The sequence below is a fragment of the Bos taurus genome, chromosome 6, assembly GCF_002263795.3.
Source record: "Bos taurus isolate L1 Dominette 01449 registration number 42190680 breed Hereford chromosome 6, ARS-UCD2.0, whole genome shotgun sequence".
In the NCBI taxonomy this organism is placed as follows: domain Eukaryota; kingdom Metazoa; phylum Chordata; class Mammalia; order Artiodactyla; family Bovidae; genus Bos; species Bos taurus.
This window is the reverse complement of record NC_037333.1, coordinates 95,814,932-95,842,658: the sequence shown is the minus strand read 5'-3', so window position 1 is coordinate 95,842,658 and position 27,727 is coordinate 95,814,932. Positions and strand designations below refer to the sequence as shown.

Here is a 27,727-nt window from a genome sequence, read left to right as displayed (position 1 = left end):
TTATCTGCAAGCACAAGACTCTACTGTCATGTTTGGATATACTTTAAGTACCACATTCTTGTTTTCATCAAAGAATAAGATGCTGAGTGAGGACATCTTTTCTGGCACACAGCAAGGCTCGGGGATTCCAGGGACGACCCCCACAGCTCTCACTATACTCTGGATGGTAGCGTGATTTGATGGCTTCAAAGACTAGGAACGAAAAGGGAGAACACAGGTTAGGTAGAATGGCTTTTCCCCTCTCTTGCCCCCACTAAAAATATACATATGATGGATTTGGTTCAACAAATTAATAAAGCTCTGGCATCATCACACATTCAGCCCAATCTCCAATATCACTATCACCAAAATGGTTGTCCTCAACTAAGTGCCTACTCAGATTGATTGATAAAGAATTTGCCTGCGATGCAGGAGACCTGAGCTCGAACTCTAGGTCGGGAAGATCCTCTGGAGAAGGGAATGGCACACCACTCCAGTATTCTTGCCTGGAGAATTCCATGGACAAGAGGAGCCTGGTGGGCTACAGTTCATGGGGTTGCAAAGAGTCAGACACAACTGACTGACTAACACTTCTACTTTTTTTCAGGTGCTAGGCATGTTCTGTGTAGTATTTCTAATCCTTACCACATAACCACCATTTCTTCCATTTTACAGATAGAGAAATAGCCTCAAAAAGCTTGAATGACACATATAAAGTCATACAGACATGGAGAGTGAGAACTCGAATCTGGTTTTCTAAGCAGGAATCATTTAATTAAAAATGATTTAGTCCTCAAACAGGGAATTAGTACATCCTAAGGTGTTTTCACCCACTCCAGTGTTCTTGCCTGGAGAATCCCAGGGACGGGGGAGCCTGGTGTGCTGCCATCTATGGGGTCGCACAGAGTCGGACACAACTGAAGCGACTTAGCAGCAGCAGCAGGGTGTTTTCAGGGCTTCCTTGGTAGTTCAGATGGTAAAGCGTCTGCCTACAATGCAGGAGACCCAGGTTCGATCCCTGGGTCAGGAAGATCACCTGGAGAAGGAAATGGCAACCAACTCCAGTACTCTTGCCTGGAAAATCCCATGGACTGAGGAGCCTGGTAGGCTACAGTCCATGGGTTCGCAAAGAGTCGGATATGACTGAGTGACTTCAGGTCAGGTCAGGGTGTTTTCAGACCAGTCAATCCTAAAGAAAATTGGTCCTAAATATTCACCGGAAGGACTGCTGCTGAAGCTCCAATATTTTGGCCACCTGATGAGAAGAACTGACTCACTGGAAGAGACTCTGATGCCGGGAAAGATTGAAGGTGGGAGAAAAAGGGGACGACTGAGAATGAGATAGTTGGATGGCATCACCGACTCGATGGACATGAGTTTGAGCAGATTCCAGGAGTTGGTAATGGACAGGGAAGCCTGGCATGCTGCAGTCCATGGGGTCGCAAAGAGACGGACACGACTGGGTGACTGGATGAAGGGTGTTTTCAATAACAGGATTGCAAAAGAAACAATCTGATCCTGAGCTAGTCACAAAGAACGCTTAACAAGCACCAACTTAACAGATTTTTGCCACTGCTATAGTGACATTTATACTTTGTTTTGAAAATAACACAAACATGTCAAGTGCATGCTAAGTCACTTCACTCTTGTCCAGCTCTTTGCGACCCTATGGACTATAGCTTGCCAGGCTCCTCTGTCCAAGGGATTCTTCATGCAAGATCTTCCTCACCCAGGGATCAAACCCATCTCTCTTTATGTCTCCTGCATTGGCATGAAGGTTCTTTACCACTAGCACCACTTGGGAAGTCCCCAACGTCAAGGGGCATTGATTTATTTAATAGTTACCACCTGGATGAATGGACGGAGAAGGCAATGGCACCCCACTCCAGTACTCTTGCCTGGAAAATTCCATGGATGGAGGAGCCTGATAGGCTGCCGTCCATGGGGTCGCTAAGAGTCGGACCTGACTGAGCAACTTCACTTGATGAATGGATGCTGATTAAGAGGACCACACTGTTGGCCACTGGGGGTCACTGTTGCTCCATGGGTGCAGACATTAATGCTGTAGCATTTTAGTTTTCTAAACCTGGGGCATATCCTCTAGGAATAATCCAGGGGGCCTGAGATTATTTTGTGGCTGTCAGAAGTTTGACCAAAGGAGCTTGAGTAAAATCTGTTCCCAAGCAATGCCAAATGGGACCGTGACCATACATGGGAGAAGTTTGGTTTTACTTAGAGAGCCCTATCCAGCTTGGCTCAGCATTGAAGAACGGTCACTTTTCCAAGCCCAGAATGTTTAGGAATTGCCAGTGTGGTAAGACCTTCTTCCTGAGCAATGCCACACTTTTCAACATCAGTTCTCCCCGATGTCTCTTTTAAGCAGATGAAATCCATTAGAAAGAATTTAGAAACAGGTCTTTGGTAACTTGCCAGAGATCACATGTCAATTCAGGAATGGGATTTAAGCCAAAATGCTGGCTTTTTAATGTCAAGATTTTGAGCCACGTTTCAGAGGCACCTCAGCCCCCAGTTACCTGGTATTCTAAGTTTATACACCTAAAACTCCCAGGAGGGGAAACTGAAACATATGGAAAGGTTAAGAGTACACAAAAGCCAAAGGAGAAGCAAATAAGTAGAAAGTTGGCACATTGTTAAAAAATAATAGGATTTTGCTGGGGGGTGGGCAGGAAAAGGGCAAATCCGATTTGTCTCATCTCATCTTTCAATTCAGTGAAAAAAATTATCCATGCATTAGACTTCAACATGGTTGCTAACGGGCACAAATTACCTTAAAGTTAGTATTGATGATGGCCAGCTCCTTTATCTACTCTTTTTTCCTGGAAGAGTAGTTAACCTACAATTAATTAACTTTGCAAAGAAGGGTATTTTCTCCGCTTAAGGATAAGAAGTCTGTCTTGTTCTATTCTGCATCTCCTGTGTCCTGTGGCATCAACACTATGCATGTAATTGACAAACTACAATTGTACTATAACCACCGTACCAATGGCCACTGTTTGCTCTTTCATTAGGATCAGGCGATTTCTTAAGAAAACTTTTGCAGCCATCCACTTATCTCTATTGATTTATTTTTAAATTCAGTCATCCAAACAGCATATGATAACACCCCAAAGGATTTTTTTAAAGCCATAGATTGTCTGACACTATTTTGTTACTGTTAATGTTTTACTGACTCCTATACCATTTAATTTTCATACATTTAAGTAGACAAGGACTTGATCCATAAATCCAGCTGTGCATTGCTTGTCCTCGGTGCTTGGAGCAGAGAAGGTTCTCTAGGCACTGAATAAATACTTGCCAAATGGATGAAATACTTATAAATAATAACATACCCTCCATTGCACCTATTTCTGTGGAAATAATTCCCATCAACAAAAATAAAAGGTTCTGAGCTAATGACCCAGCACAGATATGGAAAATATTCATGGGTGTTCCCTAGGAAAATTCCTGTCCTTTTTAAAAGCTCTAACTCACAAATGAGCAGTTTCTGGTGGGCTCACTGGAATCCAGCAAGCCCTTGATTGTCGGCGGTGTGTTTTATCAGGAACCTCTCTGTTTTCTAGGGAGTTGTCCCCTTTCTCTTTCTCACTGTGAAATCCAGCTGCCATGATCAGGAATAATTAAGCCAAACACAAAAGATCCATGTGACCATTTGCTGGTGTGGAACATTTGCCAGTCTATCATTTTCACTTGTTTTTGCCTTCCGATTACGTTTCTCAGGTCTCTCTTCACAGCAGCTTAAGAATCCCAGTGATGACAAATGCAGACCTGTGCTTTTTTTCCCGGTGCACACTCAGTTGCTCAGTCGTGTCTGACTCTTTGTAACCTCATGGACTGTAGTCCAGCAGGCTCCTCTGTCCATGTGATTTTCCAGGCAAAAATACTGGAGTGGGTTGCCATTTCCTCCTCCAGGGGATCCTCCTGACCCGAGGGATTGAACCTACGTCTCCTCTGTCTTTTGCATTAGCAGGCAGATTCTTTACCACTGAGCCACCTGGGAAGCCCTTTTCCTCCCCAGTCTCACTTTTTAATGTGGGTGAAACAGGACATCGGTATCTATTTAGGTTTTTTTTTTTTTTTTTTGCTTAGGTAACTCAATATATCAAGAGTTAGGATTTTTAGAGTTCATCTTCATGATCAGAGATTGAAATTGGAAACCTCAGGACATTAATTGAGACTGCATCATTTTGAACGCATTCCATGTGAATTTCTTGTTTAGAAAGGATGCTTGGTTCAAAGTGTTTAGCTTCTTTGGTCCATAATTCTTTGTCTTTGCTGTTCCCAACCTTTGCACCACTCCATGCAAAAATACCTTCACTCCTCCAATCCTTCATTGGTTCCCTTGGACCACTTGTCAGCAACAATGGCTCAATCACTTTCATTTGAAATCTCTGTTTTCCATCTCTGCTTTGGTGGTGAGGGGAGGCCAAGGCCTAAGACTTGGCTACAGCTATATGGGTATTTTTCATCTCATGGCAGAATGCCAGGGTCTCTCCCTGGGGGAACAGATTGGCTGTAAGGGCTAGAAATCAGAAAAATCCAAGCTGCCGTGTCTGTGAATGAAATCTGCCGTGCTCAGGCCCTCACCTGCCAAGCTGCGGGTGATGTCCTCGAGTTGAATTCGATTACAAGTGCATTAGCAGGGGAGAGAATGTCATCAGCTCTGAGCCTTCATTCCTGACTCAGGCCATGGGGCTTTGCTCCATGCTCTCCCAGTCCAACCCACATGGGTGTGATAGCCCAGAAACTATCTAATTGGAATCAGGGAAAGGGCAAAGCCTGGAATTTGGGAAAGGCAGAGCACAGCTGTTCTGAATTACAGACAGGTTGTCGACTTTTGCAGATGAAGAGCCCGGCTCTAGAGAGCAGGCTCTCACTGGGGAGGCCAGAAGGAAGGAGGGCCAGCCGAGGAGTCTGGCCCGAGAGAACTTTTCTCTGGGGCAGAATGTATATGTATAGTCTGAAAGGTCTTTGGCACCTCACTTATTCCACATGCATTTGTACTGATCTGGTCAGAGGCCTTATTTTCCTCTGTGGTTCAAAAACTATATTTTTGTTTAAATAGTTGACTCTGGTTACCATGCTGGACACTAGGCTGATAACAGGGACAGTGATTAATTACCCCTGATGTCACAGCTTCATACCGCTTCAAGCTTCCCATCATTTTGGTGACTATACCACTTGAAAGACACAAAGCCTGGAAGGCTTACAGGGAATCAGTAGAAAGCTTCAAAAGTTAAGCAGATCCACACAAGGTGATGAAGGACTGAGATGTCCATGTCACAGCCAGACTTCCACTCGAAACTTGGCAAAAGGAATTCTCCAGCTTGGAGAGAAGACTCCACCCTTATCCCTATTACATGACATCTCCCTGTAGTTTGGATGCCATTCCAAGGTTTGACAAATACTATCATGGGCTTCCCTGGTGGCTCAGATGGTAAAGAATCTGCCTGCAATGTGGGAGACCTGGGTTTGATCCCTGGGTTGGGAAGATCCCCTAGAGGAGGGCAAGGCAACTCCAGTATTCTTGCCTGGAGAATGCCATGGACAGAGCAGCCTGGTGGGCTACAGTCCATGGGGTCACATAAAGAGTCAGACATGACCGAGCGATTAACACAGCATGTGTTCAGTTGCTATAATGGATGCTCTCTTGATTCTACCCACCAAAGAGCTTATGAACTAGGGCTGAAGGGAGAATCCTATTTAAAGCCTTGTGACATTTAAAAAGGGATAAGAAACATTTACAAAACGTATCCTTGTCTTACATCTATTATTTTTTTTAATATTTTATTTCATATTATTTATTTGATCATGCTGCACAGCGTGTGGGATCTTAGTTCCCCAAGGAGGAACTGAACCCATGCCCCCTGCATTGGAGGCACAGAGTCTTAACCACTGGATCACCAGGGAAGTCCCACAATTTTTATTCTTTTGATCCCTACTCCTGTGTTTTTTTTTTTTTTTTCCAGTTCCCTACATTGGATTTTCTATTCTCTTCAGTCTCAGCCACGGCCATTAATAATGGCAAAAAATTCATTGAGTGCCTATCAGTACAAGGTGCTCGATGATCTCATTTCCCCATCGTTTTTATAATGCAGATACTGTGATATTTTTATTTACCCTAGTACCTGTTTCAAAGATGAGAAAACTAACATACAGAAAGTTAGAGGAACTTCCCCACCTCAAAACCACAGCGGGTAAGAAGTGGAGCCAAGTTTTAAGCCAAAAGGATTCAACGACTCAAAGGATGGTTTGCAGACCAACAGCATCAGTAACATTTAGAGGCTTGTTAGATACATCGAATCTTGGGCTTTGCCCCTGAAACCACTGGATCAGAACCTACAGATTAAGAAGATCCCTAGGCAATTTGCAGGTACCTGAAGGTTAAGAAACCCAGCTATGATCAAGCATGTACCCTTTAATCATCCTGTTACACTAACATACTTCTTTCCTTAAATTTATCTCTTCTATTCTTATCCCTCATGCGTTTTTAAATTGTTATTCTTTAGATCACTGAGGACTATGATGAAGATCTATGGAAACAGCAGCAAGGTTTTTGAACAGGAAAAACAAGCAGAGCCATTACAGATTGGAGAGGCAAATTGGGGTAATTATGGAGACCAACCCAGGTCAGCTAACTGACTGAATATGTCCACGTGATCATAGCTTTCTGGGTCCTAAAATCTGGAGTCAAGAGGAAAGAGGAAAACTTCCTCAGGCAACCTAGAAAAAAAAAATCACAGTTTAGGAGAGAGAGAGGAATTATTTGGAAAACTCAGAGACCCACTTAAAATCAGTCATCCCAGGTTTAGAGATATTTTGAATCCATTTCTGCCTCTCAGTGCCACAAAGCAAGCCCCACTGTAGAGTAAAGATTCATTACTGCCTGTTATACTTGGCATCTTTGTTGGTGTGTTTTAAATGCTGTCCCAGTTTGATCAAGTTTCTATTGATCAATAAAATGTCCTTTATAATCTTTAAACAAGATAAGGCTATTTATATCATTATAAATGTCTACAATCCCTACTTTGTATTTGGGTTGACAAAACCTGGAATCCACAAGGTCTAGAAAATGTGGCAAGCTTGTTCTTCTGAGACATCCTAACAGGAAAATGGGATTTCAATCAAGTTCTTGGCCCTGAGGCTGATCTGGCCTTGCTTAGTTGACCTTCTGTCTTATGTGTGTGTTACCCTTAGCATTCCAGCGATCACAGGCCTGTAACATGAACATGCTCCTTTAAAGGCCTATACGCACAAGTTTGTCACTCTTTGAGACAAAGGGTTTTTCTCCATTAACATACAATAGCAGAAGTTGATCCATGTCAAGTTTTGCAAAAAACTAAAACAAAACGAAACAAGCCACTCCTATTTATTCTCTGAATTCTATTGCCAGGATCACTTTTCACTGTACATCAGACTCAAATTGTTATGGGCTAAGAATGGAAGTGCAGCAATAAGCTTCACGAAGGTCAGGGGGGCACCAATATGTTTTATTAATTCTAAATTCAGAGTACAGCACTTGGACTTGCTGTGCGAGACAGAAGTGGGGTTGGGGAGGCTTCTGAGAATATATTTGTCAGGAGGATACTGAGTACTGATAAGCTAAAGGTTCAGTCCCTATTGATTTTAGAAGAGACATGGATTAGCTCTTAGCAGTTAAAATGAGTCTTAGAAGTCGCCAGAGTCATTGTGCCCTATTCTGACTCCAGTTTTGATATTTATCAGGGAAGCAAATGAAATAAGCATCTGGTGGATTTCATGAGGCAAGTTTTCCTAGCCCAACCCTGATCCTAACCCCCGTGACGACAATTCATCTCACAAGAGACTATCAAAAATGTTCTGTATCAGGGCACCAATCCAATTAGTCCTTCCTTTTGCTCTCATGACATTCACTCATTCCCTAAATACCCGCTGAAAGGTCAGCCTCTTACCACTGGGGGCTTCCTTGTTGTGGACAGGCATAAATTCACATGTGATCATGTAGCTGAACATGCACTCTGTTTGGAAGCAGTGCAAAAACATGTTTTATGCATGCAGTGTTTTCTCATATTCTTCTTCATACCAATATTGACTTCATATTACTTTAACAACCAGTAAAGAAAAACCAAACATAACCATGTTACCTATTACACTTTAGAATGCAATGAATAAAGGTCCAGATGGATTTTGGAAATGAAAACACACATTCAATTTGGGTCTTTCCACACTATGGAAATGGGAAGGACAGGACAAAAAACAATGGCTACCTTTGGCATGGGGAACTGGCACGCTCCGGAGCAGTAATAGGCATCGAAGGACTTGGGGGAAATAATCCATTCGCTCCAGCCAATATCTGCGAAGTCCACTTTAAGGTACCGTCTGGCACAATTCCGGGGTTCAATCCATTGCTTTCTTCTTGCCTTCTTCAGGGTCTGTTCATCAAACTGGAGCGTCTGACTCTTCTGCTGAGGTCCCTTCCTCTGTTTCTTTTTGTTCTTACTCTTATCAGGGGGCTGAGTCTGAAGAGTCTTGTAAGGCTTCCTCTCCTCCCATACTTCATCCTCCTTGTACTGATATTCTGCCCCAGGAAGCTCATTGTTCTGCAGAGGCAGAAGGACCCCCGTAGACCGCTTCCTCCTCCTCCGTTCAATAGAAGGGGCAGACCTACTCTGGCTGTCCAGTTTGGGCACAGCTCCAGTGGGGAAATTCCGGTGTCCTTGTAAGCTTGACACCACACTCTCCGGCTCAGAAATGGCAGCATCATTGGCATACACCAAGATATAAGGCTCAGGACTGGGTGTCATCTTCTTTGGCAGCTGGTGTCCTTTGGTAGTAATGTTAAATCCTATGAGAAACTCCTCATTTTCCTTGGCTTTCCTCAAAAGTTGGGTGATGTCTTTTGACAGCCAGGACACAAAGTCTCGATGAGGTTTCCCTCCATCTACTGAAAGATGACCCAGGAGTTGACTTTGGTTTCCACTGGATTTGAGGATCCACGCAGAGAGGTCAATCTGAATGTGTTTCCTCTGGGCATGATGTGAGCATTCCTGGGACACAGGACAACTCAGGCTTATATTTATCAGCTCTCTGATATAGAAATACAGTGTGGCAGATAAAATGTTTTCTGACTTAGTTAGAGAAGTCAGGTTAAAAATATGCAGTTCCTTGTTTTCAAGCATTCCTAGGAAGAAAAAAACAAAGGAAGTAAACAGAAGTAAACAGGACTCTCTACTTCACATCATATACAAAAATTAACTCAAAATGAATGAATGACCTAAATATAAGCACTAAAATCATAAAACTCTTAGAAGAAAACATAGTAAAATCTTCATGGCTTTGGATTTGATAGTTGGTTCTTACATATGACACTCAAAGTGCAAGTAAAAAAATAAAGAGAAATAAAAAATAGATAAATTGATAAAATAGATAAACTGGATAAAATTCATCAATATCTCAAATTATGTGCATCAAAAGATGTTATCAAGAAAGTTTGTACAACCTGCATAATGGAGAAAATATTTTCAAATCATATATAATATATGATAAAACCTAGGATCCAGGATGGGCTTTCCTGATAGGTCAGCTGGTAAAGAATCTGCTTGCAATGCGGGAAACCCCAGTTCGATTTCTGAGTTGGGAAGATCCCCTGGAGAAGGGATAGGCTACCCACTCCAGTATTCTTGGGCTTCCCTGGTGGCTCAGATGGTAAAGAATCTGCCTGTAATGCAGGAGACCAGGGTTTAATCCCTGGGTTGGGAAGATCCCCTGGAGGGGGGCCTGCAACCCACTCCTGTATTCTTGCCTGGAGAATCCTTATGGACAGAGAAGCCTGGCAGGCTACAGTCCATGGGGCCGCAGAGTTGGACGTGACTGAGTGACTAAGCACAGCATAGCACAGGATCCAGAATATAAAAATAACTCTTACACCTCAACAACAAATAGACAAACAAACCAATAAAAAAAATAACCAAAGGATTCAAACAGACATTTCTCCAAAGACATACAAATAGCCAACAAGCACAGGAAAAGATGCTCAATATCATTAGTCATCAGAAAAATGTAAATCAAAGCCTCCATGAGGTACCATTTGACACATAATAATAAACAACAAAATTGTAAGTGTTCGGATGTGGAGAAATTGGAACAGTTTTACATTGCTGGTTGGAATGTAAAATGGTTCAGCTCTTGTGGGAAACAGTTTGACAATTCCTCAAAAAGTTAAACAGAGAAATGGCACATGATCCCACAATATTCCAGGTATAAACCCCAAAGAATTGAAAACAGGTATTCAAATAAGTACATGTACACACATGTTTATAACAGCACTACTCTCCATAATAGCCAAAAGGCAGAAAAAAATCAATGTCCATCAATGGATTAATGGATAAATAAATGTGATATTATCTGCAAGGAGATCCAACCAGTCCATCCTAAAGGAAATCAGTTCTGAATATTCATTGGAAGGACTGATGTTGAAGCTGAAACTCCAATACCTTGGCCACCTGATGTGAAGAGCTGACTCATTTGAAAAGACCCTGATGCTGGGAAAGATTGAAGGCAGGAGGAGAAGGGAATGACAGAGGATGAGATGGTTGGATGGCATCACTGACTCAATGGACATGAATTTGAGTAAACTCCGGGAGTTAGTGATGGACAGGCAGGCCTGGTGTGTGCTGCAGTCCATGGGGTCACAAAGAGTTGGACATGACTGAAAACCTGAACTGAATTGTGATATAGTCATATAATGGAATATTATTCAGCCATAAAGAGGAATAAGGGGTTGATACATCATACAGTGTGGATGAACCTTGAAAATATTAACCTTGTGCTAAATGAAAGAAGTCAGACGTAAAGGTCTCATATTGTATGATTCCATTTATGTGAAATATCCCCAAAAGGTAAATCCACTGAGACAGAATGCAGACTGGTGTTTGCCAGGGGCTGAGGGGAGGGAGTAATGTGGAGAAAGTGCTCGATGGGTAGGGGGTTTTCCTTTGGGATAATAGAAATATTTTAGAACTGAATAAACTTGGTGATTGCCTAACATTGTGAAACTACCAAATGTTCCTGAGCTGTTTACTTAAAAATATCTCTGTTTAAGTTATGTAATTTCCACTTCAGCTAAACAAAAGATAACAGGAGTAATTTTACAAACTGGATAAAGATGAAAGCAAGGATCAGCCATATTTACTAATATTCTCTTTCCTTTACTGAAATGCAAATCATAAAGTTAGTGGTATGAGAGCTGAGAGCTCTGACCTTTCTTAATGAGACTACCAAAAACTATTCCTATAAATTTGGTACAGTGTCATAATAGTGTCTTATCAGAAGCAGTGTCTAGCCTCCTGGTTACAAGCATTAGTGGAAGTAAATTCATGTTGATTCAAGTTCTGGCTCAGCCACTTATTAACTATGTAACTGGAAAAGTTAGTGTTCTCATTCATTAAATGGAATAATAGTCCTATCATCAGAATTAAGGGCTTCCCAGATGGTAAGAGTGGTAAAGAACCTGCTTGCCAAAGCAGGAGATATAAGAGACGTAGGTTCAGTCTCTGGGTTGGGAAGAGGGCATGGCAACCGACTCCAATATCCTTGCCTGGAGAATTCCTTGCACAGAGAAGTCTGGTGGGCTACAGTCCATAGGGTTGCAAAAGAGTCACATATGACTGAATCGATTTAGCACACACTCAATCAGAATTAAGTGCTGCTGCTAAGTCACTTCAGTCACGTCCAACTCTGTGCAATCCCATAGATGACAGCCCACCAGGCTCCCCCATCCCTGGAATTCTCCAGGCAAGAACACTGGAGTGGGTTGCCATTTCCTTCTCCAATGCATGAAAGTGAAAAAATAAAGTGAAGTCGCTCAGTTGTGTCCAACTCCTAGTGACCCCATGGACTGCAGCCTACCAGGCCCCTCTGTCCATGGGATTTTCCAGGCAAGAGTACTGGAGTGGGGTGTCATTGCCTTCTCCACAGAATTGAGATGTGTGTAAATCAAATCACAAAGGGTCCAGTAAGTGTTTCTTAAGTATAAATTATTATTATTATAAGTGCTGATATTAAGCATAAATTGGGGATTATACTTTCTATCTGCCTTACAAAATTAAGGGTGCAGGATGAGGGTGGGTAAGCAAGACCATATAGCTCTATCTTCAGATAGTGTATCTGAAAAAATTGAGTCACGCATTTAAAGTGTCATGAAGATAATGCTGTTTGTGGAGCTTGTCTAAAGTTTATGGGATTAGGGGCTTCCCTGGTGGTCCAGTGGTTAAGAATCTGCCTTGCAATGCAGGGGAGATGGGTTCGATCCCTTGTCAGGGAACTAAGAATGTCACATGCCATGGAGCAGCTAAGCCTGCACTCTGTTAACTACTGAGCAGCCTGTGCTCTGGAGCCCTAGAGCTGCAAGGAAAGATCCTACATGATACAATGAAGATCCTTCGAGCTCAACTAAGACCTGATGCAGCCAAATACATAAATACATTTTAATACAATAAAAAATAAAGTTTATGATATCACATGAATTTAAGAGGGGAATTGCTTCTCTAGAGCTTGATGAAATTATTGAAACTAGGCAACTGTATTTCCAATTTTTCAAATGCAGAAACGAGGAGTAACAGAAGGGGTGACTGATTAGCAGGGGCAGAAGCTGGTTCCTGCTCTTGAGATCATCTCATGAGCTAATAGTAAGGCTGAGGTTACACTCAAGATTCCCCAGTCCTGGGATGGGCACCAGAGCTTGAACCCTCTTCCAAACACTTGTTTCATACATAGATTTGTTCTGGAAGCATACAAGCAATTTTGAAATTATGTTATTGATCAGAAACATATTTCAGTAAAAACAAAACATTTTAGCAAGATGGGAAATTTAAAATGAGTTCACTGAGTCCCCAAGTACAGGGGAAGTTCATTTGGGACACATATTTCACTCCTTTCTAACACTGTGTAAAGGAAAAGGGGGAAACTGCCATTTGTGAAGGTTTGTATAGTCCATGAAAAAGTTGCAAGTGAAGTTGTTCAGTTGTGTCTGACTCTTTGGGACCCCATGGACTGTAGCCTATAAGACTCCTCCATCCATGGGATTTTCCAGACAAGAATACTGGAGTGGGTTGCCATTTCCTTCTTCAGTGAGATCAGGATAATATTTTATAGACTTTTATTACAAAGCCACGGCATCAGGCTTGTTCAGATTCTAGCTCTGATTCATATCAGTTACCAGAGCATATACTTTTACCCAAATGAAAGTTAAAATGGAAGGAAAAGTATGTGGCAATCGCATGGTTGCCAAAGGAACACTCTGGAGTGCGGAAATGAACTCCAAGGGATGTGGGTGGTGGTGTCTTACTGGGGAAACCAGTCCTGTTTCTTTCCCCTACATTTGGCTTCAAACTATTTCCTTCTTACAAACACTTTGCGTCCTGCTGTTAACCAGTCTCCACCTTGGGTCTAACCTTTGATAAAATCTCATGAGTGTCTCATAATCTACCATATACCTCTTCTGATGGCTTTAATTTTAATTGATTGCCTTCCTTTGAAGTCAAAGCCCTATGGCCCAGGCTCAGCTCTACCCCAGTGGCTCAGCAGGTAAAGAATCCGGCTGCCAAGGAAGGAGACAAGGGTTTGATCCCCAGATCGGGAAGATCTCTTGGAAAAGGAAACGGCAACCCACTTCAGTATTTTTGCCTGAAAAATCCCATGGACAGAGAAGCCTGGTGGGTTACAGTTCATGGGGTCATAAGAGTCAGACACAACTTAGTGATTAATCCACCACCAGCAGCTGTTCTCAGACAAATTATCTAAACTCTTCAAGCCTTAGTTTACTTACCTGTAAAATGAGCCCAGTAGTATCAGCAGAGATGCTCTGAGAATTAATTGAAAGAATGCAGGTAGTGTACACAGCACACAGGACAAAATTCAATGAATGTTAGCTAACTAGAACAGCCATGTCCAAGTAGGCACTTAAGTTTGAATTCAGATGTGCTGTAAGTATAAAACACATAGTTTTGAAGCCTTAGCACAAAAATGAGTATAAAATATCAAATGAATATTTTATATTGATTATGTGTTGAAATCATACCACTTGAAAACACTGGGCTAAATATTGTGATTATTGTGATTTATACCAAGAAATATATATTTGGTCTTTATCTCTCTTTCAGGGCCAGAATTCCTAAAACCTTTGGAATTGTCTAAGTGATGAGAGCCATAAAGTGTCCTTTCTATGCTAATGGGGTGGTTTTGGAGGCCAAATAATCTTGGCTTTCCAGGTAACTCAGTGGTAAAGAATCTGCCTGCCAATGCAGGTGACAGGGATTCCTGGATTGGGAAGATCCCGTGGAGAAGGAAATGGCAACCCACTTTGTATTCTTGCCTGGGAAATCCCATGAACAGAGGCCTGGTGGGCTGCAGTCCATGGGGTCTCAAAGAGTCGGATAAAACTGAGCAACTGAGCGCCCACAACGAATGGGAGCTGGTTGCCTGGGAACTTAACCCTGTGATTAGGGGTTTGGCATTTTTCAGTCTCACCCTTAAGCCCAGATGTCTGGGTGGGAAGAGGAGCTGGAAATTAGTTACCAATGGCCAATGATTTAATCAGCCATGACTATATAGTGAGGCCTCCATACAAATCAAAACAAACAAACAAACAAAAAAAACCCTAAAACACAAGGTTTGGAGAGCTTGGGGGTTGGTGAATATGTGGAGACTGGGGAGAGTGACGCTCCTGGTGACAGCAAGGAATCCCCAAGCCCTTCCCCTACCTTGCCCTGTGCATCTTTTACCTGGCTGTTCCTGAGTTGTATCCTAAAGTAGGAATGTAGTGAGTAACTGCATTTCCTGAGTTATGTGAACCACTCCAGCAAATTAATCAAACCCAAGGAAGAGGTTGTGGGAACATCCAATCTGTAGTCATAAGCACAGGTAGGTCATAAGCACAGGAAGGTCATAAGCACAGGAAACCATCTGGGTTTGGGACTGGCGTCTGAAGTGGAGGACAGTCTTGTAGGACTGAGCCCTTTATCTATGGAATATGGATGCTTTCTTTAGGTAGATAGTGTCAGAATTCGGTTGAATTCTCAGACACCCTGTTGGTGTTTGAGTATTGCTTGCTGGTGTGGGTGCAGAACATTTAAAATATAATATATTATAGAAAGTAATCTCACCCTTTGCTTTTCATATTTTTAATGAGGCTACTAAAACTTTTAAATTGCATACATGGCTCACATTCGTGGTTCAAAGTAACTTTCTCCTGGACAGTGGAATGACCACCATTTTTGTGGTCACGTGGTTCAAAAGGAAAGAAAAAAAGGCATTTTTTTCCCCAAATGCAGGGAAGAATTAGGAATTTGCTAAACATGAACATGCAAACCAAAATGTAAGTTGGGCAAGAGATTATTTTCTTGGAAAGCGACACACCTTCCTTTATTCAGGACATATTTCTGTGCTTAGTCACTCAGTCTTGTCCCATTCTTTGTGACCCCATGGACTGCAGCCTGGCAGGCTCCTCTGTCTATGGGAATTTCCAAGCAAGAACACTGGAGTGGGTTGCCATTTTCTTCTCCGGGGATCTCCCTGACCCAGAGATCAAACCATCTCTCCTGCGTTGGCAGGCAGATTCTTTACCAAGGCACGCTGCTGCTGCTGCTAAATTGCTTCCATTGTGTCCGACTCAGCCCACCAGGCTCCTCCGTCCCTGGGATTCTCCAGGCAAGAACACTGGAGTGGGTTGCCATTTCCTTCTCCAATGCATGAAAGTGAAAAGTGAAAGGGAAGTTGCTCAGTCGCGTCCAACTCTTCATGACCCCATGGACTGCAGCCTACCAGGCTCCTCCGTCCATGGGATTTTCCAGGCAAGAGTACTGGAGTGGGGTGCCATTGCCTTCTCTGGCTAAGGCACGGGGAAGCCCAAATCAACTGTACTTTGGGGAAAAAGAAAAAAAGAATGAGGGTAAAAGGGATTGTTGGGGAGGCGATAAGAGGAGCACACTGTAGTTGTCAGTGATGCTGGATATCTGGAAGCTTTTGCATAAGCAATATTTCCAATGTTTTAAATGGAGATTTATTAAAAAAAAAATCCCAAATTAACCTAGTTATTCGAAGTCCTTACAGATGTCTCAGCTGCTTAAATTCAGAAAAGGAATAGACAGGGACTTCCCTGGTGGTCCAATGGTTAAGAATTTGCCTTCCTTTAAAAAAAAATAAAGAAGACTCTGCCTTTCAATGCAGGGGACGTGGGTTCCATCCCTGCTAGGGGCGCTACCACATGTTGCAGGGCAACTAAAGCTTCACACCGCTAGAGACCTCCTGTGCAAGTACAGAAAGTCTGTGTGCCATAACGAACACTCAGAACAGCCAGAAAAACATTTAAAAATAATTTAAAAAATTTTTTTAAATAATAAAAATTTTTTTAAAAGAAAAGGAATGGCCAATTGACATTTAGCTCCTAACTTACAGCATTATATGACCCCTGGCATGCAAAGCCTTTGCCATTCCCACCCAGGTGAAGGAATACATTACCTCTGCCTGCCCTAGATTTCCCTCCTCCCCACCTTTTTTAAAACAATAAGTCTCCACCATTTCACAAACCATTCCTTGATTTCTTTAACCCATACTTTATTTTTGTCTTCCCTGAATTTAAAGCATTTCATTTCCATACAAGTCAATGCTCTGTTCCCCAAAACAAGTCAACAAATACTTTCCTGCAGGATGAAATATATGCTAATAGTATCTGTTCCATTACTCGCATGCCTTTTCTGATTTTATATTAACTGTTCAAAAAAGTATCTTTTCCTATACTTAAGGAGTTTTCCAATAGCCTTCTCTCTCTTTACTGTGCAAAGCACAGATTTGTCTGTGAAAAAGATATCTATGTTGGCATATCAGTGAATGGAAAATGCTTTCCTGTTCACTTTTTCCATTCTTCTGAAATATTCTGATATTAACCTATTTGGAATCAATGAATCTGAAAATGGAGGCATACTTTCTGATTACTAAGAGCAAAATATAATAATAATATTATTAAAAGCAATGGAAAGTGTTATCAGGTTACAGAACAAAGGTTTATGTATTTTCAGGATGCACTTTGTAGTCTTCAGGTACTAGAGAGCATTAACTGTGTGCCACACAATTCAATCATATCTACAATTGCATGCTTATTCTGGGTGCTCTAACTTTAACTAGTTTATTAAAATAAAAGAAAGTAGCTAGGAAAGTAACCTAGATGTTGGTCTTAAAGTTATTTCTTACGCATTTGAGTTACAGAATACCTGCTCTGGAGGAAAGAAAAACAAAACAAAAAAAAACCCCAAAAAACGTTAACCAATGACTTAAGAGTTGTTTACAAATACTCGAGGGGCCGTAGAGAGATCAGGGTTTTTCTTGTCAGTGTCAAAGATGAGAATTAGGTCTAAAGGTGATAGCTGAATGGAGGCAGAATCCAGGTCAAGGTAAATAATGACTGTCTAAGTGTGTAGCCTGATGATGAGACCCTTCTATGGGGTCAGGCAGACAGAAGAGAGACGACCATAATTCAAGACTTACCAAAGGATCTCTTTATAGTAGGGAAGGTGTGAAAGGTGAACTAGATAACCTCTCAGATCTCCTGCAAGGAACTATAATCGGCTTTAATTTCAGCTCTTTCCAAGGTACTGTTTTTAGATGTCAAAATGTAACTACCAATAGGTGGTGCTGTTTTCTTACTGTTTGCTGAGCACTAGCATTGGCAACCCACTCGTGTTCTTGCCTGGAGAATCCCAGGGACGGGGGAGCCTGGTGGGCTGCCCTCTATGGGGTCGTACAGACTCGGACATGACTGAAGCAACTTAGCAGCAGCAGCATTCATTGTAGAGGGCTTCCCCCAAGGCTCAGCAGTAAAGAATCTGCCTGCAGTGTAGGAGATGCAGGAGACTTGGGTTCAATCCCTGGATCGAGAGATCTCCTAGAGGAGGGCGTAGCAACCCACTCCAGTATTCTTGCCTGGAGAATCTCATGGACAGAGGAGCCTGGCGGGCTATAATCCATAGAGTCGCAGAGTTGGACACAACTGAAGCGACTCAGCATGCATGCATACACATTCATTGTAGAAATAAGAAAATGAAGGGCCTTAAAAGTCAGCCAGCCAGTGAGCATTGATTTTGGAGAGGAACCCAGGTCTTCTGTTACCTATATAAAAAAATTTTTTTGGGGGGGGTGGGTCTGGTTATCAGATAAAGGCAGAACATCTATTTGTTTTCTTCTGAAAAGAAAGCACCTGCTCCTCAAGAAACCCAGGACTCTGCAAAGAAAGTAAGACCTGGGACCAGCCCTACTATTTTAACAGTTCAGTTCCTCTCAGGGAGGAGTCGAGGCGGGGCCCGGGGAGTGGGGAGTGGGAGGTCACCTTCGTGCTGGCCCACACAGAACGTTTTCAAAGGGAAATAGAACGTACAATGGAAAGCTTTCTATGTAAAGTCTGATTTTAAAACAAATAGACTAAATGAAATCTTGATGATTAGTTAAATCCCCAGGAAGCAGCGAAAACATTTTAGTCATACAGAAAATATGTAACTAAGAACAACTCTTTTTTTTCCATCCCTTTCTCCAAACAAAGCACAGCTGCTAGAAATGCCGGGGTGCCTAGGACAGGGCCATATATGCTCATAGTCACGGGCTGAATACTCTTTGCTGATTATGGCGCCAAGGCTACAGTTCCTCTATGCCACCTTCAGTGTCCAGGCATCAAGAGATGGAGAGCTTCTAAATAGAACACAGTCAGAATGTTGTTTTTCTTGCAGTTCCAGTCAAATGACTGAGTTTTATGGGATCTCAAAACAACCATCCTCTATGTCCAAAGTAAAACATGGCCAAAGATGATATAATGTATGTTTTTCTAGAACAACAAAATGTTCACTAATCAAGTTTATCTACTCTCAGCCTCCACCCAAGGGCATTCCTAGACTGTGAGCTCTCAGAGGGTAGACCCATGTCCAGATAAATCTTTGAACTCCTAGCACTTTGCGTGGTCTGGAGCATTGATATCCTGAAAAATATTTTAAAATATTTAACAATGAATGAGCCACTGTTCAAACTTACCAGATTCTTGAGTGTTTCCTACTTCACAACAAAGTGAAAAAAATTTTAAGCTCCCAAAGCAAAAGGCCTTCTGGGCAATAAGTATCCTATGGAGTTTCATTTCATCAGGAGAAAAACATTACTAGAACAGTGTATAAAGTAGAAAGGCTTTGTCCCACATCTTCATGGTAAAATGTCTCGGGGAAACTCTTAAACTGAAATTTCTTTCAATTATTTTTAAAGCATCTGTTGCCTGGCTGATAGCTTTTCTACTATCTTCTCTTACCTAGTCCCCTGAACACCTAATTCAGCTCAACTGAATTATTTCCCGAGCACCTACTGTGTGGCCACCTATGCCAGGCCCTCAAAATACAAGCTTGAAATGAAATATGCTATTTGCTCTCCAGAAACTTGATCCCTGCCCTATCACCTATTTTCTAGCAAACCTATTAGGCCCCGAACTCTGCAGCTGGGAAAGAAGGGTTAGACGTCTTTATTAACTTACTTTTGAACTCCTCCCCAGGGTAAAGCTGTCATAAAAACATTAATATACCATCCAAAGTGAAAGAAACTTACCCTTATATAAATTAATAAACCATTTGTCCAGGGAAAGACCCACTAAAACGGCCAGATGAGACCAGAACTAGGAGGTTAATCAATCCTGAATTTCAGACGCCTCTTATAAGATAGTCAACACTCCAGGGATGTTGAGTTTAGAGCAGTGTCTCAGACAGGTGTCAGAATCACCTTACTGGCTTCTGAAAACTGAGGCTTCTGTGCCCACCCTCAGAGTGCGATTCAGATGGTCTGGGTGGGCTGGAGGATTTCTAACAATTTCCCTGGGTGATGTTGATGCTGCTAACCCAGGGACCATACTTGGAGAAAAACTAACTTCAAGAAATCACTATAAAGAGGTGCAACTCTGCTCCATGCAGCCACCAAGGTCAGGACAGAAACAGTAATTTCTTGAATGGAAATTTGGCATAGATTGTATTACAAGAGGACTACGGCCTCTTCATGCTTACATTGCTATCCAGATATATCCTCTGCGCCACAAACAACTGCGTGGTATTACTGTGTTAGGTATGTTTAAGGTTTTGTGGGGAGCGAGAGAAAGACAGTATCTCAAAGTATCGAGACAATCTCATTTACATGGGACTTCCAAATGCATTTTTGCATTTGATTTTTTCAACTACATTTCACCATCTTTCTGAGACTAGCACAGTAGGTATGAGTTAACCCATTTGATAGGCCTGGAAATATTAGATGACTTTATTAATTAACAATGCAGCCAAGGTCTCTTAATGCTCTTAATCCTAGATTCTCTAGGAATCTCTTCTCTTCTTGAAAACCATTTATCTTAACCCATACCTAAGTGCAGCAATTATACTCCATTCAGTCTTTAGATTAATTCCATGCAATTAAATTAAAATTTTCTTGGCCGAAAAAGCAAATAAGTTCGTGTTGGGCCTCAGTAGTTTTAACTTTTAAATCAGAGGACTGGGCAGAGAATCTCTCATTATTAAAGCTATTGGATACAATCATTTTATAAACAGAACATTTAACATTTACTCACTATAATATTTAAAGTCATACTTAATATTTACTCCCTCAGGAAAGTAAGAACATATTGAAGGCAGAAATATAGTAGGATCAGTTTGTCCAAACACTTTATTAATAATGCCCAAGCAAAACCAAGGCATTGCATTATTGTGGTTCTACTGCCAAGAAACAATAGATCGTAAAGGAAGGTAGATCACTGAAGGATCCAATAAAACACAGGGTCAATTGGCTTTATGACTTACATGTGGACGTTTTAGCAAATAAAGAGACATCCACGCCTTTAATCATATCATCCCTGAAAATGTGTGTTGCCAAGAGCGCTTTAGGTACCAATATCCTAGGACACAACCACTACTAACGTATTACTAGACTAGTGGCTTTATGGATTTCTAAGTAGAGCCTGTAGGTGAGGGCTCTTTGGTCACAATGTCATAGTTTACTACGGTCCAAAGTAGATATTACCTTGGTAAACTTGTGTCACTTGATTAATACTATGTCACTGTGTCCATTACAAAACTATTTTCATGGGTTAGGAACATAATCATAAAAATTCACTCTGAATTGAAACTCGGCATAGGAAATTTCAAATAGAAACTATTTATGAAGCCAAACTTCTTTCCATCATATCACTGAAATAAAGTTATCAAGATCCTGATTACTGTGCTATGCTTGCTAAATCGCTTCAGTCATGTCCGAGACTTTGTGTGACCCCATGGACTATACCCTGATAGGCTCCTGTGCCCGTGGGATTCTCCAGGTAAGAATACTGGAGTGGGTTGCCATGCCTTTCTCCAGGGCACCTTCCAGACCCAAGGACTGAACCTGTGGCTCTCATATCTCCTGTTTGGCAGGTGGCTTCCCTGGTAGCTCAGATGGTAAAGCGTCTGCCTACAATGCGGGAGAGCCGGTTCAATCCCTGGGTTGGGAAGATCCCCTGGAGAAGGAAATGGCAACCCATTCCAGTATTCTTGCCTGGAAAATCCCATGGACTGAGGAGCCTGGTAGGCTACAGTCCATGGGGTTGCAAAGAGTTGGACATGACTGAGAAACTTCCCTTTCACTTTTCACTTTCATGAATTGGAGAAGGAAATGGCAACCCACTCGTGTTCTTGCCTGGAGAATCCCAGGGACAGGGGAGCCTGGTGGGCTGCCGTCTATGGGGTCATACAGAGTCGGACACAACTGAAGTGACTTAGCAGCAGCAGCAATGCCATCTGGGAAACCTAGGATATACAAATTTAATGGATGGGAAAACCTTCAAAATTTTAGGAGAAAAGTTCTGATGTTGGGGCAGAAAAATCCTGAATAGCATATACAAAATTGCTCAATAATTTTCATTAGGCTTTTTGATAGGTATGAGTTTTATTATATCTAATAAATACAACAAACAATGGGATTATATAAGGGCTTTGACGGGTATCTATAACCAAGGGATTGATGATGATAAAACATTAACAAAATGATAAGTATGATCTCTAGTGAATTTTTCCACAAATAAAGAAGGCTTTCTTCTAAAAGAATAATAACAGATTGATGTAAAATAATAAATACTAATCCTATAGAAGAAAATAATGGAGAATTCATAAAAACAGGCAAAATAAAATTTAATGACAGAGGCTCTAAAATTACATCCAGAGAAATTTAAAACATGAAATCAGGAAGATGGTCCAGTTGGCCCTTGGTATTCTCAGAGAACTGGTTGCAGGACCCTTGCAGATACCAAAATCCACAGATGTTTAAGTCCCTAAAATTAAATGGCATTGTATCTGCATATAATCTACATACATGCTCCTGTATACATTAAATCATCTCTAGAGTATTTATTATTCAGCAAAATCAAGTTCTGCTTTTGAGAAATTCCTGAAGTTTTTCCCTGTGAATATTTTTAATCTGTAGTTGGATCCCTGGTACCCAGGGATATGGAAGGCTAACTGTACAATGCCAACTGGACTCAAGTCCAAAAACTAACAGTGTAAGTAAATATCCTGAGTAAACAAATGAGAAATGAGATAGTGTTCAGTCATAAGATTCACTTGAATTTTGCGTATCTTCTTTCTTGAGAAATTAGGAAGAATCTGAACCAGTGTTTCCCCAGATAGATGTCTCAGAACCACAATTCTCTAAAGTACTCTCATGAGGAGAAAGTGATCCACTCTTTAGAGGGTTCATGAGCTTTTTAAAGGCCCTGAAAGGTCCCAAAGTAAACTGATAACTTTTCCCAAACTTACTTGATCATGGAATGCAATTTTATGTAACATCTTTCAACGACTTTTAAATACCCTCTTTTACAAAATCTTCTCCTAGAAAATCAGATAAGATGATTAGAAATTTTGAGATGAGCTCAGTATGTTTGAAAACTTGTCTGACAAATATATCATGATGTCCATTTCTTCTTCCATTTAAATAAAGGGTTGGGCTTGCTTTCTTTATAGCCTCTTTCAAACATGAAACTGTATAATTCCAAAACGTTTAAGATCAGGTCTGACATTCATGTCTCTAGCTAATTTTTAGAAAAACCTGAACTGGGTCAATCAAATGCTTATAAACTTCCACCACTTAGATAAAATGTCTGTAACCCTTTTAATATATTCTCAATTATGTACATAGTTTTAATGTATAAATATTCCCTGAGTGAATTATCTACTTAGGGGACTTTTTTCATTGATCCTCATGTTCTCCTGGTCTCTCTGAGTGTGTCTAACCATACTAAAGAGATAAATTTAAATTATTTTTAATGTAACAGTCTTTTTCTTTTCCATTAGCATAGATAATCTAGAATTCATGGCATTATGGATTTTTAAATGTCAGAGATTGTAAAGCTGTCTTGATTGTTACAGTAAAAACTTCATTAAGGGCTATCATGTATTCAAAGTAGAGTGTAATTCAAAGCAGCTGCACATCCAGTTCTCCCTCTCCAGATGTACTATTGTCCTCTGAATAAAAACATCAGATAATCTAAGTATTCTTTAATTTCTAGGTGCCAGAAATTTCTAGGTAACTCTGTTTTAATACTGTTGTAATAGCCCCTTGCCATCAAACCCACCAACAATGATGCTTCCCCACCCCCAGTCCATGCATTTTACAAAACTGACTCCTATTAGAACGATTGTTCAGCCCATCACTACATCCTTTCTAAAGCCTTATATTTTAGCCTTGCACTTCAGAAACATGTCACATTTTAATTCTTCATTTTTAAAGATTTTTGGTTACAGTAGGAAAGACTCTCTTCTTTCTCACTGAAGGAAAATATTCACTTTGGGGTCTGACTTTTCTCAACTTTCTTTTCTTTCTGTCTATAAAGTCTGTGTCATTTTTCTTGAAAGGTGACATAAATCCACTGAAATGCAATCTTTTGTAGTTATATGTCATAAATTAAAATAATGATAGTTTCCTAATAAGAACAGCTGTGCGTTAATCACTTTCCCTAAAGAGGTTAAATTTATGATTAAGAAAAATAAGATTAAGTGACTATGGAAATGATGAGAAACTAATGAACACAAAGTATGTATCTTCAAGGATCAAGCCAGGAGAAAACCTCATGCAAAATATTCTTCTTTCATTACATAGAAGCCAAGGACAACTTCAACTAAGACGAAAATAAAAGCTGATTTCATGTCCCTCTTGTCTTCCTTCGAGATGGTGTGTTTTTCTAAAGCCAAACTTCTCTGTCATCAATAATTTTGTAAATTACCTTTTACAAAGGGAAAGATAAAACCTATCTTTATATAAACACTTACACACCACAAAAAGACGTATGAGTGCTCCAAACTTACGGTTTTGGCACACCAACTGCATAGCATTGAGGGAGGAGAAAGGGGTTAGCAGAAAGTGTATTTAGGATGAATGCCACCCACCATCAAGTAATGGTTTAAGTAGAAGGTAATCAGAGGGAGACCACAGCAGCTAAATTTCAACCAAAGATATTCTAGGTTTAGAACAATAAATAATTTTAATCAGGTATGTTCCAAGGAGCAAAGAGGACTCTAAGGCTATAACTCAGCCTGAATAAGCACGGGGAAAGTGTGCCGAATCAGCAGCCACTCCATAGACAACAGCACACACCTGACCTTCCATTAAAATCTGTAACATCGTTGGTCCAGAGAAGCACATGTGTTTGTGAAACCTCAACACTGTGAACTGGAAAACATATCTAATTTATTAAAGCAGACAGCATCTTTCACCTACGTTAGAACGCATGTCACAAGATGAAGGGTGTTAGGGAAATGCTGATACATATAAAGGAGAGAGACACACGAAAGCCTTAGCACCTTCCTGGAGTTGGGCCTTATTAAAACCAGAACTGCTTTTAATAAGGTCTTTTTAGTGTGTTAGTAACTAAACTCTTGGAAGGAGTCCAACATGAACCACCTCTCCAGGAGTTTCCAGTATAGTAACAGGACACTTCAGCTTCCACAAAAACCAGTGTCTACATTTGATAAATAAGTCATTAAGACAGTCTCTAGGATGCTAAAGGAATTACTTTTCTTATCAGGGCGCACAGCCTTGTATATATGCTTTCAGCTGCAATTCATCATTTCAAGGGAACTTCTGGCCTCCGTATCAGAGTTTATCATTTGATGGTCTAAGACTACAGAGAGGCTGATAAGGGACACTCTGAAATTATAATGCATAGAGTGAGCTGAAGCCAAAGAGTAAATGGGGCCTGAGATATTCAAATCCTTATCCATCTCTCACTCACGGTTCCCTCAGTCTAAAACAAACATACAAAAACACTATAGAATAGGTGTGAATGAATCAAACTCACATGCCACCTCCAAACCTTGTGATTCATACTAAAAATCTGTGATTCCAAAAATACTATTCATCTCTTGGGTGCCTTGGAGACTCCCTAGGAGTATTACCAAGAAAATGCAGATAGAGGTAAGAATGATTAGATTATCTTCACTATTGCCACCTGCCTTGCCCACCCAACTTCTCTGGTTTCTTCCACACTGTTTTTTCATGGAGCTCTGCCCTTGGAGTTGCACTGAACAGGCCAGTCACTGGTGTGGTCAGCTGTCAGGACAGCCTTCTCCAGGGGCTGACACACCAAGAGTAGGCTTCTCTTTCCTTAGCAGAGGCCACCTCCTTATAGATCATGCTCGTGGTTTTCAGAAGAAAGCGAAATCTGATTCAGCTCAGGCTCCAGCTAGAGACTTCTGCATTAGAAAGCATAATTCACTTTTATTGTAAATGTCATCAAGGCTAGGTGCTCTAGAGTGTATTTACACTGTCAGCCTAGGGCTTTCCTTGATGAATGCTTTCGTGGTGTTCCTCTTTTCCAGGAGTCCTACGTATCAAAGCTTTGGGAGATGTCTTTCTAGTGATTCTGACAGAATTGAGAGCATCAGGCATGGCCTCCTAACTTGAAGATTCTTGGCTATTTTTCAACGGTTCACTGAGGACAGGCTTTGCAGTTACATTTCCCTTCATCGTGAATGCAGTGAACAAAAAAGCCGGGTGCATCCTCAAAGCATATAAACCGAGTTAGCGTCCAGGAAACTTTCCCTCAAGCTGTTAGCACAGGGGAGGCAGGCTGTTAGCATAAGTTATTCGCTTCACCACAGGGGCCAGGAGAAACCTTGTTAAGCCATGAATTTCAGCCCACAGTGATCTGTGTGTTGAAAATGGGATGAGCAAATTTTCATCGGCAGATTCCAAGAGGTGTTTACATCCACCGGCTGCTCGCCTCCGTCCCAACTCCTCCCAGGGTGGGTGGTACAGTCCCCTGTTTGCCCAGATGGGTTTTAAATAATCGAAACACCCGAGCACCTGGTTTAGTCTGCGTTGTTTGCCACCAAGGGACTATCAAGTAGAAAGTGTCAAATATAAACACAGAGGACGCCAGTTAAGAGAAGGTGGAAGGTCTGGAGAAGCGACTGTCTTAAAGGGCTAAGGGGAAGGCGTCTAGTTCAAGTGTGACTTTTCTCTCTCGTGCCCTGGGGTTGGCATAAAATAACATCTGCCTCTAGGTAAACACGGCTATAGCCCTGTCCAAGGGAATTTCCGCTGACCGACTTCAACGTCGGCATAGGTTGCCCCAGAGGAGCCCCAGACACCCAGGGCAAGAGGACCCCCCTGGACAGGGTCGGGGGCAGCCCGGTTTCCTGCGCTTCCTTCTTCCAGCCGACCCGGTTCAGGTCTCGGCGCCCTTCTCTCCCACTTCTCCCTCTCCGTTCAGACTCTAGAATTGGGCTGATTCTTACTTAGGTCACGGGTGGAATGCGGGATGTGACGGCACCGAGGGGCTGAGGGGAGGGTGAGCTGCAGGGCGAGGGAGCGTCTCTAGGTAACGCGGGGGGCAAACGAGGAAGCCGTGGGGGGTGTCCCGGGAGACCCCTGGGACGGGATCGCGGAAAGGGGGCGCCCCGGCACTCACCTGCGGCTCCGGCTCGAAAGCTGCGAACCGTGTTGCCCTCGCGCAGCGGCTGGGGGCGCAAAGACGGCGAGCCCCGCTCCGAGTTCCCGGGCGTCCGCGCCTCCTCCGTTCGGCCGCCGCTGTACCTGTCGTAGAGCCGCAGCATGTGCTCCGACACCTGGTCGAGGGGCTGCAGCGGGGATTCGGGGCCGCCACCTGCCGCGCGGTCGGCCGGCACAGCCACGCGGAGCTCCGGGAAGGGCTGCCTGAGTCTCTGTCCCTGCGCCAGGCTCACACACAAGCAGCTCAGCCACAGATGGAGCAGCCCGCGCGCCCCGGCCATCGCGAGGTCCGCTCCGCTGCTGCGTCCTGGGAGAAGGAGGGGAGGTCCCTCCGAGGCGCAGACCGGGTGCCTCCGAGGTCCCTCAGGCGGCGGAGCCGAGGGTGGAAACTCTCAACTAGCTGGGGCGAGGGCGCCCGGAGCCCGGACGCTGCCCGAGCAGGACCACGATGGGCCCCACTCTTGGCGCCGGCCGATCGCGGGCCGGCAGGTGGGCTCTTCCCCGGCGGCCGCGCGGACCTCACCCGCGCAGGGCGCTGCCGGCGCCGTCTCCCCTCGGACTCCCAGCCAGAGCTGAAGTCGCGGCGTGTGTGGCTGGCGTGTTTTCTGATCTATCTGTACCCTCCCTCCCCGCTTTATTCTCGGGAACACCCGGCCGAAGCGGGCGCGCAGGGCACCGTGACTTAGCGCTGCGTCGGGCGAGAAGCCGGAGCCGGGCGAGC

The 27,727-nt window shown here is 42.5% G+C and overlaps 1 protein-coding gene across 1 annotated transcript; it reads right to left on the bottom strand.

Annotated features, from left to right (window-relative positions):
• On the bottom strand, positions 1-27,287 carry BMP3 (bone morphogenetic protein 3). Its single transcript, NM_001192268.1, has 3 exons — positions 26,966-27,287; positions 8,244-9,157; positions 1-192 (listed from the first exon to the last, which is right to left on the bottom strand). Exons 1-3 carry the CDS (start codon positions 27,285-27,287, stop codon positions 1-3), a joined length of 1,428 nt encoding a protein of 475 aa, NP_001179197.1.
• Between the last annotated feature and the right edge of the window lie 440 nt (positions 27,288-27,727).

Bases quoted from the DNA above. Each gene is read 5' to 3' on its own strand.
- BMP3 (NM_001192268.1), bottom strand. From the start codon at position 27,287: ATGGCCGGGGCGCGCGGGCTGCTCCATCTGTGGCTGAGCTGCTTGTGT. The intron at 9,158-26,965 runs GTGAGTGCCGGG...TTTTCTTCCTAG, and splicing joins CTTTCGAGCCGGAGCCGCAG to GAATGCTTGAAAACAAGGAA. The intron at 193-8,243 runs GTAGCCATTGTT...TTTCGTTCCTAG, and splicing joins GCCAGTTCCCCATGCCAAAG to TCTTTGAAGCCATCAAATCA.